At 39.2% G+C, this 17,964-nt stretch overlaps 1 protein-coding gene across 2 annotated transcripts in view; it reads right to left on the reverse strand.

The window, feature by feature from the left end:
- Window positions 1-17,742, reverse strand: part of LOC113084678 (pappalysin-1-like) — a 121,623-nt gene extending 103,881 nt beyond the window's left edge. For both annotated transcript variants that reach the window (XM_026254942.1, XM_026254936.1), the window contains exons 1-6: window positions 16,631-17,742; window positions 9,891-10,183; window positions 8,628-9,397; window positions 3,429-3,574; window positions 1,389-1,682; window positions 413-605 (exon numbers count right to left, since the gene is read on the reverse strand). In XM_026254942.1, the coding sequence (XP_026110727.1) occupies window positions 413-605; window positions 1,389-1,682; window positions 3,429-3,574; window positions 8,628-9,397; window positions 9,891-10,183; window positions 16,631-17,018 (2,084 nt within the window). In that variant the 5' untranslated portion in view covers window positions 17,019-17,742. The remainder of the gene's footprint in view (window positions 1-412; window positions 606-1,388; window positions 1,683-3,428; window positions 3,575-8,627; window positions 9,398-9,890; window positions 10,184-16,630) is intronic.
- Window positions 17,743-17,964: the final 222 nt, after the last annotated feature.

The raw sequence follows: 17,964 nt of genomic DNA on the forward strand, positions 1-17,964 counted from the left end.
AAATGAAATGCAGATATTCCAGAGCCAACAAGATAATTTTGGAAGGCTATGTGAACAATTCCAATCTATCTATGACAGACACAGTTTAGAAATAGTGCCATTAATTGATAGCATGTGTTAGCGATTTGGCAGGCGCTGAGAATTCTCGGTTGTTTGCACTCCCTCCAATCTATCCTCTCACAGTACTCAAAAAATTATTACAAAATATCTATGACTTATCCTCTTTCAATATTTACAAAACAGAACATGCTTAGACATGTCTTCTCTCTATATACAGTACATCCACATTTATATTCCACAAGCTTTAATACGTCAGATTGCATCTCTCCAAATGCTCGTGATTTTACCACATATATTTGTAAGAAAAAATAGTCCCAAGGTAATGTGCTATGCCACTGCGACCTCAGTTCACCTGTCATAGAAGTGGCCAGAGATGGGTGGAAACCACTCCACAGTAATGGAGTCTTGTTCCTGTTCTACCACTTTGGGAGCCATGGGGACTGGAGGGGGTCGGTAGTCGGGTTGCCAGGATGGGTAGATGAGGTCCAGGTAACAGTGCATGCGAGCCACTTGGTTAAGCGTGAAGGAATCAGTGCAGTCGTCATCTGGGGAAAATGGAATGTAAGTTCAGTAATTTTGCCTAGTTCCAGCCATAGCACATGAAAAAGCTGTGACCTTGATTTGACCTTCTCAAAATGTTGAAAAGGTCAAAGCAAAGAACAATGTGGAAATAGTTTTTTTGTTGTTGTTGTTGTTGTTTTTTGTTTGTTTTTTATTATTGAATTATTATTATTAATTATTTTTTGCCAGTAGGCAATTTGATGTGACATGAGTAACAGCTACCGTTGAACAAAAAAAATAAAATAAATTGTGATAATGCTGTAAAAAGAACAACCACAATGTTGAATAAGTTTGCAAATGTATTCAAACTTCTTCCCAGAGTTCCATAGTTTAAAATATGAAAACGTATAATAAAAATATAAATTATAATTGTAGAATGGCTATAATCTAAAGAGTAAAATAAACTAACCATTTCAAAATTACTACTACAACTACTACAACTATTAACTACTACTTTTGCCACAATAAATGCATAATTTGATGTTCATTTAAAGCAAGGTAGTTATGAAGTTCAGGTATATTGTAGGTTTAATGGATCTAAAATAAGTTCTTGTAGAATAAGGCATTCATTTTGCTTTATAAGTACCTCTAAACAGCTGATATGCTAGTAATATGCATGCTAATAAGCAACTAGTTCATAGTCAGAATTGTTCCCTAAACTAAAGTGTTACCATCTTTTCCAATCCAGATTAAGTCAAATAGTTAGAATAGAATAGAATAGAATAGGATAGAATAGAATAGAATAGTTCCAATAGATATGTTCTTACCTGTGTAACTCATGTAATTATTAAAGGGTGTGTGAATAAAATTGCGGTTGCTACATGTTTCGTTGCCAGGCTCAGGGTCCCTGCAGTGCTTGTATTTGGGTGTGGGATTAGTGTCGGCACACAGATCTCCAGTTTCCAGTGACGGCTCGGTCTCTAAACACGCATCGTTGCAAGACTCGATCTCTGAGATACCTCTGAACACATGGTACAATCCCAGACTGTGACCGATCTCATGGATCATGGTATGAGTGTGGCCAAATGTACCGTAGAAAGACGGATTCAGAACTATGCCACCTAAGAAGAGAGGAGGAAAAGTACACAGTGTAAACCCTAATGTGTGTGTGCTTAAATATTCAGGATTGGTTCTTATTCTAGTAAGTTATACTATACAGTTTAAAAATAATACAAATGTATTTAAGTTGAAGAAACTTGAGTTACTTTTTAAAAGTTCTGTTTCCACTGAATGGCACTAAAACACGGTTCAATGGATAAACCCTGGCATGTTTTTATTATGTTGATATAGCTATGTATTGCTGTATTTACAGGTCTTTCTAAAACAAATTAGCATATTGTGATAAAAGTTCATTATTTTCCATAATGTAATGATAAAAATTAAACTTTCATATATTTTAGATTCATTGCACACCAACTGAAATATTTCAGGTCTTTAATTGTTTTAAAACTGATGATTTTGGCATACAGCTCATGAAAACCCAAAATTCCTATCTAAAAAAATTAGCATATCATGAACTCTAAATGAGCTATTAACCTAATCATCTGAATCAACTAATTAACTCTAAACACCTGCAAAAGATTCCTGAGGCTTTTAAAATCTCCCAGCCTGGTTCATTACTCAAAACCACAATCATGGGTAAGACTGCCGACCTGACTGTTGTCCAGAAGGCCATCATTGACACTCTCAAGCGAGAAATTTCTGAACGAATAGGCTGTTCCCAGAGTGCTGTATCAAGGCACCTCAGTGGGAAATCTGTGGGAAGGAAAAAGTGTGGCAAAAAACGCTGCACAACGAGAAAAGGTGACCGGACCCTGTGGAAGATTGTGGATAAGGACCGATTCCAGACCTTGGGGGACCAGCGGAAGCAGTGGACTGAGTCTGGAGTAGAAACATCCAGAGCCACCGTGCACAGGCGTGTGCAGGAAATGGGCTACAGAGAAGCAGCACTGGACTGTTGCTCAGTGGTCCAAAGTACTTGTCCAGTGTCAAGTACCCACTGTCAGTGATGGTCTGGGGTGCCATGTCAGCTGCTGGTTTTGGTCCACTGTGTTTTATCAAGGGCAGGGTCAATGCAGCTAGCTATCAGGAGATTTTGGAGCACTTCATGCTTCCATCTGCTGAAAAGCTTTATGGAGATGAAGGTTTCGTTTTTCAGCACGACCTGGCACCTGCTCACAGTGCCAAAACCACTGGTAAATGGTTTACTGACCATGGTATTACTGTGCTCAATTGGCCTGCCAACTCTCCTGACCTGAACCCCATAGAGAATCTGTGGGATATTGTGAAGAGAAAGATGACTTTTTTTGTATTAAAAACACTTTTCTTTTATTGGTCGGATGAAATATGCTATTTTTTTGAGATAGGAATTTTGGGTTTTCATGAGCTGTATGCCAAAATCATCAGTATTAAAACAATAAAGGACCTGAAATATTTCAGTTGGTGTGCAATGAATCTAAAATATATGAAAGTTTAGTTTTTATCATTACATTATGGAAAATAATGAACTTTTATCGTTTTGCATATTTTGCAGTGCATATACATTTTATGAACATGTGCATTCTCTGGGATCAAACCCATGATCACATGATTGCATATTGTCGTATAACACGATGCTCTACCAACTGAGCCATACAAAACCCGAATTATGACGCAGATAAAAGAGTACAAAGCATTGATGTGAAAGTGTCCTGTTGCCGATATGGACGCAATTGTAGCATACACTCTGATGGGTTGCATATCAGGGATTTGGACAAACAACCTATGCGGGCATATTGGTTGGAGGACATGTTGAGTAATTTCTATACCTAGATGTGTCAGTGCCTCCTTATCCCATGGCCAGGTAGCAACTCCAGCCAGGTTTTCATCTGTGGAATTGGCGAAGAAGATATTGAGGTGCATGGAACCATCCAGCTTGAGGATCTCTTTTAGCTCCTTCACATCCAAATAGGCCCTGGAGAAAGAAATGGAGACACTTGAATAAAACGAGCACATTGTTTATATTATACACAGAACAAATACTTATTGTCACCTTAAACCCAATGACCATGTTGCATGATGGGGTGCTGTAAGATTGTTGACTTATACATTTATTTGGCAGCCACTGCTTATTTGCTAATCCCATGAATCTACATTCCCCAAAGTTGCTGGAAAACTTAAAACAGAATAGTTATTCCTTTGAAATGAGATGAGATGTCAATGTCTAACTGAGTGATTTCTACAATAGAAATTAGTTTTCCAATTGGAGAATTGAATTGCACAAACAATTAAGTTTGTGCCATTCTGAGGTTTGAATAGAGACACCACAGATCCTTCATGATATTTAAGATTTAAAGTCCTGTTTTAGATCATGCATGGCTCTTGGCCCTTCACCTTAAAAGTTGAAATTATCATTATAATTATCAGTGTATTGCAAAATCTATGCATGCAAGAGAAATCAGCACTGACATAAGTTTTGATCTTTCATTTGCACTCTCTCTAATGTGCCAAAGGAGAAGCTGTCCAGAAACTGTTAACATCATTCTCATGAATCCATTACAACCATGTTCTCTCTTTGCCCATTCTGAGCAGCATTAAAGTTTTTAACAGCAAGCTATGAGGCCAAAGCAGGTGTGCGAATATAAGTGTCTTTCCAGAGACAGGTGCTTTTATGAGCATTTAACTCAACGTGCTAGCCCGATTTACACCAGAGCACTCCATTAGGGCAAAAACAATAACGTCTGTAAGTTTTATAGGCTCACACGACTGTAAAACACCTTTTGAAGGACCTCCCTGAGTTGACCCATGTGAGGAATCCCATTCATCAATTAAACCATCACACAAAATATCCAAGGGAAAAGCAAAGCTGTTGCAACTGAGACAGATGATAATGGAGTATGGCCTTTCACCTGTGACTAATCTCTGGACCAAAGCCATGAAAGACATTTTTCTTATTGCACATCTTTAACATGCACAAAATGGGCAGACATCCAAAGCAAGGCATGAATTAATGCATACGCATGTGTACATGTTGAGGACTCACACAAGTATTTAACTTTTGGCTTAGGGTTAACCACAACTGTGTCTAAGGTTTATGCTATCAGATCTGATCAGTGATCTTGTGAAGGTAACACAAATCTTCCTTTACAGATGGGATGTTTGCTTGCAAAAACAATGTGTCACTGTATGCATTCTTCAAAAAGCATGGAGAAGTAACTTAAACACGTGCCTGAAACATAAAAGACATCATAAGTTGATATCATTCACGTTTTTCAGGGACTCTAACATTGTCTCCTGTTAGCTAGATTCCCAAACAACCAAAGTGGTAACAGGCTCTGGGTCTACAAAAATAAACGTCCGACCACACAGCCATTGTTGTGCCACGCATGTGTTCATCAAGAATTCCACAATTAAGAAGGAATGCTGATGAATGTTTGCGGCGCAGCCATCAGCGTGTCTCCCTAGATGTTGCGTAATCAAAACAAAATAAACAGCCACTTGGGGTATTTATCTGAAAATTATTCTTCTGTTCTCACTCTAATCTTTCTAAACCATCTTTCAACCATCAGTTGCAATATTTCCATTGAAAGCTTATGTTTGGCCAACTGCTGATTTCTGTTACTGGATTGGATATCCAGTGATAAACAGTCTCTTGATGATTGCGACAAGATAATATTTGGAAAAAACCACCTGCGTGTTTTTCGTGACTGATGTCACCTCAGAGCCCGCACACAGAGTCATTTGAAGAGCTTTAGAAATACTACTGGATGCAATTCTGCGGCCTGGAAAGCATTCAAAAAGGCTAATAGAAAACATTGTTTTCCCTTGAAAGAGAAGCACAATTAAGGCATGCAGAAGAAATTCAAGAACAATACTAGGATGAATCGCACAAAAGGAAGAGGTAAAAAGCTTGTTTTTACATCAGTTCATTCACTATTTTCTCTCGACATGGCATGTTTAAACTTTTCTCATGAACCTTCGTGCAATTCTGTAAACAAACATTTATGAATACATTTTGAAAACAAAATTGCTGCTTGGAGACCAGTCTAAACAAGAATCAAATATGCTTCCCTGAAATGTTGGCTTTTACTTTCTAGTCCGCCCAACTAAAACAAAAGCCACCAAAAAAAAAAAAAAAAAACTACTTCTTGAGGCAATAAATCATCCATAGAACAAATCTCATAGTTTAGGGTTACTACAGTGCGTGTGTCCTTTGGGCTATATCTATTTTTGTGAAACAAATATAGCTACATTTCATAGAGTCCAAAAGTTAAACCAGACTTTATCCATTGGTGAAACTGTAAACATGTTGTGCTTTCTATCTAATGGCCTTAGGTACTCAGACTTAGAAATCCAATTTTCAATCTCTTTTTGTCTTTCGGCAAAAATACTGTTGTTTAAGACTTTGGGCAAATCACCACTCAGCAGGCGATAATAGCTCCCCTAGTGGGATCCTTGATGAAAACATCTTTTCTTGAAGTGCTTATGAAAAGCTAGAAGAGAATAGGAAATAATAATAATACTCAGTAATGAAACACAAATTGCCTTTGCAGATTACCTAGAGCAGTCCTTCTCAAATCTGTCCCAGGGATCACTACAAATTTTTGAAGTCTTACTCATCTAACACACCTAATGGCAAGCTCACACTACATGATTGGAAGACTAGCCAAATCACTATGCAACAAGCTTTCTTCTCATCTGTCGTTGTCTTTTCATAGCTGCGTGCACACTACACAACGCTGACAAGATGCAAACACTACAAAACATTCGGTGAACAGGCATTCCCGACCATCAGCGAAAACATGTTTTCTCACATAAAGTTTCATAAGAAATTACAGCGATTATAGGCCATTTCTTGATACATCAAATAAACAAGTCACGTTCTTGCCAAAGCTCTACAAGTTTGCTTTCCAGTTCACGTGTCCAAACACACCAAGGACCACCTGCATTCTTGCTCGAAGACATTGTACGTTTAATTTGATCGACTTTTCTCCATGTATAACCATTTGCACTGTGATTAGCTGAATTAGTTCCACCTTGTCATTGTGTCGCTCACATTACGAGATCACGTGACGATAATATCAAACAGGTTTGACAATGTCTGTGATATATCGAGACAGTTTCAGATCCAATTCTGAACTGTTCATACTTAACGAGCTTCTACAAGCGCAAGAAGCACTGATTTGGTCGTGATCTGGGGGTTTTGTCACAGACTCTGGAAATCTGTAGTGTGAGCTTGCCATAATTCAACTCATAAATTCATTAGCAGAGACTATAAGACCTGAATTGGGTATGAGGCAAACATCCAAAATGTGCAGTGGTGGGGGTCTCCAAGATAGGTTTGAGAAGCACTGGCCGGGATCAGGAGTAATGAACCATGCTACCTTCATGCACACTTTAGTTCCAAGCCTGCTTCAACATACCTGGCTGTTGTTTCACGAGTTCACGCTTACATATAATTAGCTGAGTTATGGTATGCGTATTTGGTGTGCTGTCCGGGGAAGGGCTCCGAGCTCGGGAATGGCCCGAACCTAGAGTACACCCCCTTCCCTGTCTATTTATAAAGTGAACTCAAAGTGAGGAGATGGGGTGGAGGAGGGATGCTGATAAACCGTCAATGGATAGAGGTAAGTCAGCGATGTAGGAGCCATGTAATTGGAAAATCATGTGACCTAATGTTTTTGGGAGTGTCATTCATTAAGAGGGGTTAAAAACACCTGTGGGGTGTGCAGGAGTAAGGGAAGAGTGGGGGTGAGTGCTGGAGCACATATTTTGTTGACCGTACAAGCCTGTACAAAGCTGTACAAATAAAACAATGTTTAAGCTTTTAAGGAAACGTGTCACAAAAGTTATTCCTCCACTCAGCTCCTTAGCGGTCTTTGGACTGTTCATTTTGCGCCGCTACTGTGGGATTGATTTCTTGATTATGGTCCACCTGTGTTGATTAAGTATCTGATGCGCTCCTCCCGAATTGTGTTAGAAAAACATAATTTAGAGTAATCCTGAAGACCTTGATTAACAGGTTCAGAATTTATTTGTATAGGATCAGTTTTGGCTACCCCTGACCAAAATGCTACTAAGGACACAATGCTGGACCATTTTGTTCTATTCAGACGCTCTTCCATTTCAGACCTTGAGCTTACAGTGCTCTATCATGCTCGCTACTGACTTCCATTAATACTGACTACTGATTTTTCGAATACCTTTATTAATTATGTTTTGCTGAATAAATATCTTATTCCACTAATCGCCAATCCGTGCTGCTTCTCGTTAATTTTGCAATTGTGAGCTGGTTGTAACATAATATACTAAAGATAAAAATGAAGACCTAAAACTAGCAAACATTTCCTACATGTGAATGATTACTGTTACATGCCTATCCAGTGCTGACTGGAAAATGAGAAGCCAAGCCAAGGAAGGTTGACGCTCCTTATGTCCGGATTAGAAGTGGAGCTTATGTAGACAACCAGACCAAAGCTACAGTAACTGGGGAATACTGGGGAAGATGTGGCCTAATGGTTAGAGAGTTGGACTTGTAACCTGAAGGTCACAGGTTTAAGTCTAAGTGCCGGCAGGAGTTGTGGGTGGGGGGAGTGAATAAACAGCACTCTCTTCCACCCTCAATATCCATGGGCAAAGTGCCCTTGAGCAAGGCACTGAACCCCCAATTGCTCCCTGGGCGCTGGAAAAAAATACTCCGGGTGTGTGTGTGTTTCCTACTCACTGCTGTGTGTGTGCACTTGGATGGGTTAAATGTAAAGTTATATTATTATTTATATTTTTGGATTTTAATTTGTTATGTGGTCATTTTGCGGATAAAGAAACAATTTAATGTCTTCAATTCATCTCAGCTGCATGTCTTTGAATTGTGGGACAAACTGGAGCACCAAAAAGAAACCCACAACAACACAGAGAGCAAACACATTACAGAAATGACTCCTGGTTTAACTCCTGACACTTAAATTTAGTCTATACTAGATAAGGTGTCTTTAAAAACAGTTTCAGACTCCCTGATCTTAAGTTCTTACCTTAAATGAGAAGCTGGATTGAAGCAAGTTTTGGTCACATCGGTGATGCTAGGGTTACAGCAATCTCCATTATCATATCCATAGTTCTCACAGTTGCACTCTGGTTCACAGACGCCATTCCCTTGTTTATGTTCAGGACATCGTGTCCTGGGCTTGCAGTAACCAGCATCAAATCCAGTCAGGGTGTGATTGCATTCAGGGTCACAATCCTCGTCACCCACCTTACTAATGTCACAGTTGGCGAGTACCAGACGGTTATACAAAGAGGAATTGCTTACATTGTGCACAGTCAACTCCCAGGTGATGTTGTACATGCTAAAGGCTTCATTCAAATGTTGATGTTGCAGGTGAATCTGCTGATCTGTGACGGTGGGTTTGCGCTGAGAGTCGTCAAACACGTTTACAACACGGTATCGTACAGTTTTGGGGTGACGGAAGCTCCAGAATTGATTGTAGTTGCGCACCACTTCTGTGTTATCACACACCGTCTGGCCACAAGCTGGAGGCTCCAGGGTGGTGTCTAAAGACCCCAACCCTGCACGAGGACCTTCATCTGGTATCGGGAAGCTGCCATCCTTCACAGCCAGCCATTTGCGTGCTGGGTGTTCAAATGTCTCCCGGATCACCAGGTCAACCAGGTCCTCAGGGTCCTCGTGTCCACGCATGTCCCTTACGATCTGCCTCTGAGAGAGAGCCTGTCGCCACAAACCAACACGCTCCACGGAGCCTCTGTAGTTATGATTCAAGGCATTTCCACCCACCATCAGCACCTTGAGTTTTAAATCAGATCAATCCATTACATTTGTCTGCTTTTATTTACATACAGTGTGTGTATTACATAAGACCAGGCAGCTTTTTCAAAGGTGAAGAGTGTAACTTTTTCTGATTAATACTTTCTCCTATTCCAGTACTATACAGGTAAACGATACTATGTTATGAGCTCAAAACACTACTACCATAGTATATGATTTGTAAACTCATGCATTATGACATTTGCTTTGAATAACCAGCACCATATATTTAGTGTTTAGTGTAGGTGGTACAATATTTTTAAATGAGATGGAGCATTCAATTTATAATTTAATTTCCAGACAGCTGTGTTATAGGCACAACAATGTATGTCAAAAAAAAAACATCTGAGAGTTTGTCTGTATGGTTCACCTAGAGGCACAGAAATTACACGCTTCACCTTTAACAAATAATTAAAAAAACATAAAACTTACTGTGTGCGATTTTCTGAAACGCTAAAAGAATTAAACTTACCTTACACTTTTGAGTAAGTGGACTGAAGACATCACCTGACTGTTCCCGGCTGACAGCTGTCTGAGCACCATTGACATACAACTTCATATAGAGGCCATTGTAAGTCACAGCTACATGGGCCCAGTGGTTGGGCAAGTAGCGGGCATTCGAGTGAATGGAGGTAACTTTGTGTGCTCGATCCGTTTTAAGGGAGAAGAAGAAACGTGGGTCACGGTTTCCCTGTTCACTCACAGCTTTAATTCCCAACAGCCATCCACGATCACTGGAGGCGTAGAAGCATTTGTCGAAGAGACCTGTGATTGAAAACGAGAACAAATGTGTCAGGAGAGAAATCCAAATACATAATGAACAAGTCAAGAAACAATAATCTAACTCTAGTTTAGTTTAGCTTCTATTTTGTAATGTCCAGACTTCACTTTTTATCCAAAAGTCTGTTCATTTTCACAGTTATTTTGGTGTATAGTGAATACTTTTTTAGTTCACCATTACTAAATTATCATAAAATTACATTCAGCTCACCACAAATATCAAACTAAACAAGGACAAGGGCTTAGAGGTATTAAATAAATTAATATGAATATTAGGAGGGGAGAGGTTTGAGAAGAAGGTATGATATTTGAACATCCTCATTAATTATGGCTTATTTGGGTCCAATAACAATGTAATTTTAAGATATAAACTCAGATATTACACAGTACAGTATGCTGTTTTTGTCAAGCCATGTTTTAAGCATTATGAAACATAAATGTCCTTCCCTCATTGTCACCTAAGCTTGCATTCTGTATCTCAGATCAGATCTGCTGTGTATGTCAGTTTATATCTCATCTTCATGGAAGATCAGTGTCCACTAAGCACTATTTCATGCTCTCACATCAGTCTAACGTGTTCAACGCACTCATGCACCAGATGGACAGTGTTAATCATCTGATCAAAGTCAACATAAGGTTTTGTTGAAATCAAGACAGTGTGGTTTTTTTTTTCCTATACAGTTTCCAAAGCTAAATCAACTATCTAAACAAGATGTCTAATCTGCCGTCTGATGGTGTCTGTCTCAGGTTCTTCTTCAACTGCCAAGTCATGACCATAAATAATATTGATGGTTTAAAGAGCACTCTTCCAAATCTATTTTACATGCAGCAGTCACAATCTCAGCGCTGTTCAGGGTGCTGAAATTACTGACATTAGAACATTGATAAGCTTTTTGTTTTTTTCTATGGCAAATGTTTTCAAATACTCCTTTTCCTCATTCCTCACTCTTCAATCTTCTGCATTATGGAATGAAAACATGACAGAGCTCAATAAATAAATAAATAAATAAATAAAAACAGTATTAAGTCTTGACATTAAGGCTAACACTATGCAAAAACAACAAGAAGAACAATGATTCTTAGAGGCATGAATTAGATTTAAAAGATTAAGCATGACTACATAAGCTATAGTCCATTTCAATCACTTTTTCTTGTTTTGTAGTTTTTTTTTTTTTTTTTTTGCAGAATCTGCATCATCAAAATGTTCTTATTTTATAAGTGACTAATGATAAAGTCTATAAAAGAGCACACTGCGCACTACTAGATTATGTCAATATGAAATAATTCTCCATATGGATTTTTTTTTTTTTTTTTCAGGTGCTTTTCCAATATTTTGGATTATGCATTGCAATCTGTAGTTCATTTTCTGCTAGCCCATTATCTGTCTTTCTACAGATTAGTTTTCTTGCAGCGATAATATCATAACTTTTCCTTAACTTTAATTCCTCGCTTACAGAAAATGATTATTGAATGTGATATCAGATTTCTGGGCCCCACTGTATAAAATAGTGATCATATCCATAAACAGCATAATCATGCATGCATTTATGTATCTTATGGATGCATGTGTGTGGAGATTTTATACTGCTCATCTCTGTAATGTTGGTCAGGCATTTGGTCCAGTGCAAACCCACTGCAAGCCTGAAACAGATGATGTCATCTCAGTTACAGAAGGGGGCGCGGGGTGACGGTTGGGGGGGGGGGGGGGGGTCGCACTCACATCAGATGCCACGCGTAAATCAGTGATGCCCACTGCAGCATCAGTTGTGGATTCTCACTCGGTGACGGTGTGTCTAGTCGTGCGTGACTGCGTAGAAGAAAACACTTTTTGCAGCCAGCATTTTATTTATTTATTTAATTTTTATTATTTTTTTCCTGACTATGACTTTCAAAAAAGACCGACATTTCGTGTCTTTTACGCTCTCTGTCGGCAGAAAGCGGAATCGAAAGCGATGTTGTAGACTAATGCTTACTCACTGAAAGAAAGTAGAAAAAAACCCTCTAAAGATCCGTGGTGGCGCTTGCAAACTCTCCCAGCCGGCATTTCAACGTTGATTCAACGTTGAAACAACGTCAGGTACCATGGTTGAATCAACGTTGAAAAACCTTTCGATTTTGCAAATTGGATCAACGTTGAAATCACGACGTTGATTCACCGTTGAAATCGTGACGTTGATGTATGGTTGAAATCACAACGCTGATTCACTGTTGAAATCCCGACGTTGAATCAACGTTGAATAACCTTTCGATTTTGCAAATTGGATCAACGTTGAAATCACGACGTGGATTCACCGTTGAAATCGCGACGCTGTTTCACCGTCTTACCTGCATTATGGGTGAATAGGGTCGTGCTGCAGCCCTGGGATGAAAGCTGAATGAGGTGTTGATTTTGAAAAGTTAATCAGCGTTGATAACACGACGTTGTTTCCCCGTCGTACCTTGCACCGTGGGTAAATACACCTAGATCCTAGTTGGCATTTAGATCAACAAGGTACATGCAAGGCTAAAAATCTAATGACTGGCAGCAATGGCTTTACAAACAACTTCAATAAACTACCACATGCTCAAAATTGTCAAACAGCAGTTTAATTTTGGAAACATACTGTATAAAACAGATGAAAATAATCCCACACTTTATTATGCAGAGTATGCATGGAGGTAATGCTACAAACAGGTAGTAGAACAATCCAAATACAATAATATTTAAAGGTTTTTGTGAAATAATTTGGCACATAAATGCATATTTTTTTGCAGCACTTACAAGACAAACCCTTGTACCTTTATGACTGAAACCAGTGGATCTTTTATTTTGGTGGAAACCTACAGTTTCTGTCAAAAACATGTTTTAGTAATGTGTCTCATTACAAGAGTTGTGTACATTTGTGCAGTGAAAATGTGTTGAACAGTTCGAGAAGGGAACCTTCCACCAGTTGATTTCTAATGGGAACCCCCCCGGACTGTGTCTTCTTTACCGTGGGGAATGCAGAATGAGATTTCTACCGCAGGGCACTCTAAAATGTTAGAACCAGCAGCCTTAGTGTATACAGTGTGGTTGTGCTTCGGGAGATCCTTGAAAGTGTCCCAGCGCTCGGTCCTTTCTGACGCCGTCCCCTCCACTCTCTCCCACTTGTGCACTTTCTGTACCGTCCTGTATAAAGATTTACATTTAATCATTTAACAGACGCTTTTATCCAAAGCGACTTACAAATGAAACAACAGAAGCAGTCAGGTGTACAAGAGAACAACAACAGTATACAAGTGCCATGACAAGTCTCAGTTAGTCTAGTTCAGAACGCATAGCCAGGTTTTTTTTTTTTTTTCAATATGAAAGACAAGAAAAGAAGGAAAAGTGCTAGCATTAGTTGGTTAAGTTCTGGTGAAAAAGATGAGTCTTAAGATGTTTCTTGAAAATGAGTAAAGACTCAGCAGTTCGGATTGAGATTTGGGAGGTCATTTCACCAGCTGGACACAGTCCAGGAAAAGATCCGTGAGAGTGATTATGAACTTCTTTGGGATGGCACCACAAGGAGTCGTTCACTTGCAGAGTGCAAACTTCTGGAGGGAACATAAGATTTAACCAGTTTGTTTAGATATGTTCACAATGTTTGACAATAACTTTGATATTGTGAAATATATTTAACTGAAAACTGAATGCAAAATAAATCACACAATATTTTCACTTTACAGTTCAGTAACAGTGAGGTTGGAAACAAAGTGGACAACACTATTCATTAAACACTTTATGTATTCAGATGAAAATGTACAATATTAACAAATTATTCACAAGCAGTGTTTTCAGAACCCCCAGTTACACTGTTTTAAACAGAACACTAACATTACAGTGTAGTAAAACAAGTCAAATCAAATTCAGTACATTTTTATTAAACTAAGCACAATCAAAACCTATCACAAAAGGTCAAAGCATCTCTAGCAGAAGTGACAGTGCAATGTAGCAGATGAACAATTTCTTACCAATGTTTCAAGAACAAGCTGGATCCTTGATGACTCTACAAGGGGAAAGAAGAAATGGTTTACTGAAAAGTTCTTAAAAAGCAGGATTTCATATTATACCATTTCTTTAAACCATTGATCTCAAACTCAATTCCTGGAGGGCCACAGCTCTGCACAGTTTGCTCCAACCATAATCAAACACACCTGATTCAGCTAATCAAGGTCTTCAGGATTACTAGAAACTTCCAAGCAGGTGTGATTTGGAGCTGGTTGGAGCTAAACTCTGCAGAGCTGTGGCCCTCCAGGAATTGAGTTTGAGACCACTGCTTTAAACCATTGATTCTCAAACTTTTTAAAAGTACCACTTCAGAAAATATTTGTTATTAAATATTAAGTTGCACCATAATGACCAACATTACATTTCAGCAGTGTAGTAGGCCAAACTATTCAGCTACAGGTCTATAGTTAAAAAATGAGGCAGTTTTATTCTAATAAGAAAATTAATTGTCAGACACTTTACCATGGTAAATACAGTTTGAACATTAACACTACAACTGTGCTTACATACACAGGTAAATGAAAAAAAAAAAAGTTTAAATTAAAATTTAATTTTAAATGTAATTATGTAACAAAAGTTACAAAACTGTACTGTACTTTAACTGTAACATACTTAAATGTGCAAAAAAAAAAACTTACTCAAAGATTAAGTTAAAATGTATTAACATTAATTAGTTTAATTTAGTGATTCACCTGCAAAACAACTAGAGGGGGCCTGACACTTTGAGAACCATGGCTTTAAACAATCCTTTTTTTTTTCTTTTTTCATTTTCATTAATTCATTAAAATTATATTATTTAAATACCGACATTTGCACTTATATGTTGCAGAAAACACTTTGAAACTATTATAAGAATACAAACATATATAACACACCTAATGCATGGGATTCATATCAGGAAAATATGGGAAAATCTCTAAAAGACAGACATTAACACATAACTCACCAGCAACACAGTAGGTGAGCATCTAACTTGATCATCTGTGATAAAGCAATGCAAAAATAGACACACGGGTATTTATTTATCTGCAGGTTACATGTCCTTTTAACTACCCATTTGTAAACTCTGGTAATACTTTAAAGTACTATTTTCAAAAGATAATAAAGATAAAGTTAGCGATTTTCTTACCTCATTTTGACAGGATGTTTTCAGGACCTCGCAGAACACCTGACCTTTCTTGTGTTCACAGTTTTTGTTCTCCATTGACAGGTCACGACTCAAATTCGCTCAAAATAAATAAAAAATGTACAGGCAAATATGAAATAATTCGGGACCGACCGAGCAGTCAGATATAACGAGCAGCAGCTCACAGTTAGCCGCCTCAGTCACTCACAGAAAGACGACAACAACGGTCATATTTTTAAATGTAGAAAAGCGCGAACCGATTCATTGTCCAGTTTCCTGAATGACAGCCAGATTAACCAATCATGATAGAAGTAATAAAATAAAACTACCAATGGGAGTTGTTTCAGTGTGATAAAGCAGCGAAATGTATAGTTTTATTGTTGTTAATGATGATAATATTTAACATATACCTTTAGATTTTAGAATAGGTATCATGACTAAAATATTTTTAAATGCTATTAAAATAATAATTAATTTAAATAATTTAATATAAATAATTTAAAAGCTTGTTAACCTTTTTCTACCATTTAGCATTAAACATTTTTAACATTGTTTCATTAAAACAACTGACCTTATTTCAACCATATTTCAATGTTGAAAGTTGGTCATGTGCTGGAAGTTTTTCAACCATTCAGCTTTAAACGTTGAATCAACGTTGTTTCAACGTTGAAACCACAACTGACCTTATTTCAACCATATTTCAACGTTGAAGGTCGGTCATGTGCCGGCTGGGCTGATTTGTGCTTTCCGGTGTCTGGAGTACCGGAGGAAATGTGATGCGATTTGGTAATGTTTGTAGCCGCAGTTCAGACATCTGCAAAGCTCAGAACAACTTCACTTTTCTCCTGTGTTTTCCTCCGAGTTGAATGGAAGAGGGGGATTTGGGGTCTTACGGGGATTCGAGGGTCGTACGTGTAAACCGCGTGCCTCTCAAAACGCGCAAAGACTTGGGGAGGGGAAAGTCCTGTCCCGCTCGCTCTCTCGAGATAAGAGCAGGAGCGGCAAACCTGAGCTTTTGGCCAGACTTCATTTAGACCAGTGAAGTCCTCATTTGGTCATGGTCATGGTCTCGGTCACTTCAGCCCAAAAGCTAATATCAGAAATTAATTTAAGTGTGTGTGGAGTCTCCGCGCTGACGCACGCCTCTACTTAATCATTCGACTGTAACTGAATGATGGATATGGATGTTGTAACCTAGCACCGCTAAAGTCACCTGGTCAAGCCTCACATGCATTACTTTCTCACCAACATTCATTTCACACAAACTCCCACGCAAAATGCTTAAATCTGTTCCTACCAGCTATGACGGTAGGGGAACGCTGCCCACCCTCAGCTTTGACCCACATCTGGAGGGTGAAATTGCCCTTTGGTATCTCCACACCGGGCTTGAGTCTCAGCTGGTCCCCTCTGCCGGTAAAATAAACGGCTTTTCCCCGAGAGGAGCTCGCATCCTCCACCGGAGAGGAGCGGCGGCGCTGGCGGGGGAGCCGGCGGTCCAGCGCCGGCAGGGAGCGCTTGCCCCGGGGAAGCCGGGTGGCACAAGCCCCCGGGAAGACCGCTTTGGCTTCTCTGATCTTTACCAACTCGCGTTTGGACCGGGTCTTTCTCAGGACCGTCCCGCAGTCTGATCCTACACACAGGACGAGCAGGATGGCGAGACACTGGAGAAAAGTCCAAACTTTCATTTTACTCAGCTCAAGAGAGATGATGATGAAGAGGAAAAAGCGGATGGGTATGATAATGTCCCAGATAAATGCGCACGGACGCGCTCTTCCTCTCCAATGTCCTTCCACTTTTTATTGTTCTTTTCGTTTTGTTTCCTCGTCTCTCAAAATCGCTTGTCAAAGACGAATGTTCCAGATACAAAGATCCATAAAGCTCTTTATTTTACTATACGAGCAGTTCTTTGAGTTGGAGTTTTCTATTTCTATTTTTTTTTTTTTAAAGTGAGTCTTTCACTAGATCGCAGCTTAATTTAATGATTCGATCAATAATCAATGAATGAAGAGCTTCATTCACACGCACCCGCAAAACAATGTTTAAGAACAATTCATGAATGCAGAACACGTCCAAACATGACGGGCTGACATATCTGAGGATGGAGCACATCCAGGTGCGCTTTGTGCTGAAGTTGTCTCGGCGTTAGAAGTTGAAGTGATTGAGATGGTCTGCAGGAGGCTCGGAGGTGTCCAGAGCATCGCGGATCCTCGTGTGTGCTGTGAGCTCCGCTGGAGATCCTTCAGTCTTTTAAGAGTGTGAATGTGATGGAAGCAGGCCAGCCCATGTTTCAGTCCTGCATGAGTTTTCTCCTTCCGTTCCTCCTCTTGTGTTGTGCTGAAGTCACAGGTAAAGCACTGGCGGCAGGAGCGCTTCCACACATGCTCCTCCAAGTGTTGGATAGTGTTTCCAGAGTTGAGAAGGGGGGTGTGTGTGTGTGTGTGTGTGTGTGTGTGTGTGTGTGTGTGTGTGAATCCCTCTAGTGGCTACAATTCAAACCATTTTATTCATTTGAAAGTTTTCACTGCACAGTAGAAGTGCCCAAATTCAAACGGATCCACTTGTTCCTGCTGTTGTTGTATTTGCGTTTTCTTTGTGGTTTGTTAACTTATTCTGTATTTAATAATGTACCAA

This window comes from Carassius auratus, chromosome 5 (genome assembly GCF_003368295.1).
Source record: "Carassius auratus strain Wakin chromosome 5, ASM336829v1, whole genome shotgun sequence".
NCBI lineage: Eukaryota > Metazoa > Chordata > Actinopteri > Cypriniformes > Cyprinidae > Carassius > Carassius auratus.